Source organism: Aplysia californica, unplaced genomic scaffold (genome assembly GCF_000002075.1).
Source record: "Aplysia californica isolate F4 #8 unplaced genomic scaffold, AplCal3.0 scaffold00460, whole genome shotgun sequence".
In the NCBI taxonomy this organism is placed as follows: domain Eukaryota; kingdom Metazoa; phylum Mollusca; class Gastropoda; order Aplysiida; family Aplysiidae; genus Aplysia; species Aplysia californica.
Window position 1 is genome coordinate 565,333 of NW_004797730.1, and position 2,207 is coordinate 567,539.

At 39.6% G+C, this 2,207-nt stretch overlaps 1 protein-coding gene across 1 annotated transcript in view; it reads left to right on the forward strand.

Annotated features, from left to right (window-relative positions):
• The first annotated feature begins 708 nt into the window (after window positions 1–708).
• The window catches only part of LOC101855042, an 8,898-nt gene continuing 7,399 nt past the window's right edge, over window positions 709–2,207 (forward strand). The window contains exon 1 of the mRNA XM_005105260.3: window positions 709–815. Within this exon, the coding sequence (XP_005105317.3) occupies window positions 709–815 (107 nt within the window). The remainder of the gene's footprint in view (window positions 816–2,207) is intronic.

Sequence of the window (2,207 nt, forward strand, 5' to 3'; positions counted from 1 at the left end):
CTAACAGACAGTTTTCCTCTTCAGTTCCAAGGAATCTGAGAAACTTTTCATTCAACTATGTGTAAAATCTGGAGGGACGAAATCTGAAAGACAAGTTCGGAGAAAGTTATCATGTGTCGGATTTTGAAGAAAAAAAAGGTGTGCTTTATTGTTCTCTGCAAGTTTAGATTTTGAACCACATCAGGAAGTCTTGCTACTTTCAAAATAATCCCAAAAGCTGCTAACTGTTCCCAAAAAATGACAGGGCCCAGACTGCGTAGATTGCTTCCTAGGTTAATATCCGAGAAAGCAGTGCTTCTCGTTGCCAGTTTGGGCGTTTCCCTTCTTATGATAAAGCTGGCGTATGTATCTCAGGCATGTTCGGGAGATACATTAAGACCAAGCTTGCAGGCTTTATCACAAGATCACTACAGGTTAAACTTGTCAAGGCCTGAAAAGAAATCCAGTGGACACGAAAATGTGCCTTGTCCTAACATTGATTTCTTTTTAGCCTCCGATAAAAGTGCCATAAACTATTCTCCCGATTTGTTGTGTGATGAGTTTGCAGCGAAAAGTGATATTGTATGCAGAATGTATTTCCGTCAAGTTGGCTTAGATCATTTAGAAAAAGGCTCATGCGCATTAAAAAATCCGAACAAAGTTCCGAAGGTTGTGTATTTCGTCATCTTTGGGACCTACGTGTTCAAATTTTGGCATTACGTTTCCATTATGGCGGCGAAGCGATACATTAAGCCGTCTGCTGTATACGTCATCGGAGACCAGCATCCCATGGGGAGGTGGTGGCAACAGGTCTTGAGAGATGTGCACGGTGTGAGGTGAGAAGATAAGATAAGATAAGATAAGATAAGATAAGATAAGATTAGATTAGATTAGATTAGATTAGATAAAATAAACTGTGTTGATCCATGAGGGAAATTTGGGGTGGATATACCAGAAAATAAACATATGTGAGGCAGCGTGGTGGAATCAGGCTCTCGTTAATTTTTGGGCATGTAGAGTTATTGGTATAATCTTAAAGCTTGTTCATTTGTCTTTATTTGGGTAAAAAAAAAATATCCATTTATCTTGAATACAAGTCGAGATATTTGCGAATGAAGGGGGTGGGGGTCGCCTGTTTTCAGAGGTAAGATTGGTGAGAAAATGGTCACCAAAGATTAGTTATTTCCTTAGCTTAAGAGTCCGTGGTAACTGAAAATATACATTTTTGTGCCTTTAATCAACGTTTTTCTGAAAATTCCATACAGAAATGAGTTCTTTGATGGGCATGAAAGATGTTGAGCCAAATAACAAAAATTTGAAAAAAATTCACAAACATGTGGAAAAATGCATTATTTTGACGAGAGCCTGATTCCACCACGCTGCCTCACATAATATTGTAACTATTCAGCATCAATACAGTCATGCGCTCATAGGGTTCATTTTCAATGATACACAAAACAACAATGAAAAAATCAGTTACACTGATCTCTCCCTGTCACCCAAATAGTGTGTCCATGAGCATTTACTCTCTCTCTCTCTCTCTCTCTCTCTCTGTCTCTCTCTGTCTCTCTCTCTCTCTCTCTCTCTCTCTCTCTCTCTCGCTCGCTCTCTCTCTCTCTCTCACTCTCTATCTCTCTCTCTCTATCTCTCTCTCTGCTTCTCCCCCTCTCTCCCTCTCTTCCTAACGTACGTACGCACGCACGCACGCACACACACACACACACACACACACACACACACACACACACACATTCACACACATACACACACACACATACACACACACTAGACATTGACAGTCTTCTATACACACCAGGCACACACATGGAGCGTAATCACTAAAAAAGAAGAATATAATATTATATTATCCTATTGACCGTAGATATTATTTTCTTTAATCTGGCAGAATAGGGACAAAAGAGTTATTATATCTCGCAGGTTTTTTTTTAAAGCAGGCGGAGAATATCATTGCTTTTTGTAAATATCTTATAAAATGCTTCCTGGAGGGACTTTTCAATTACATTTAATAGAGATTCATCATCATCATCCAGTGTCTCATCTACGACGGACATCAGCGATCATGGTTTTCCATTCATTCCTTTGCTCGGATGCTCTCAAAAAAGCTATGTTTCCCTGATCTCTCCCTGTCACCCATTTCTTCCCTAAGTATGTTGTTCTAGGCCTACCCCTGCATCGCTAGCCCTCAACTTTATATTTAGATAAATAAG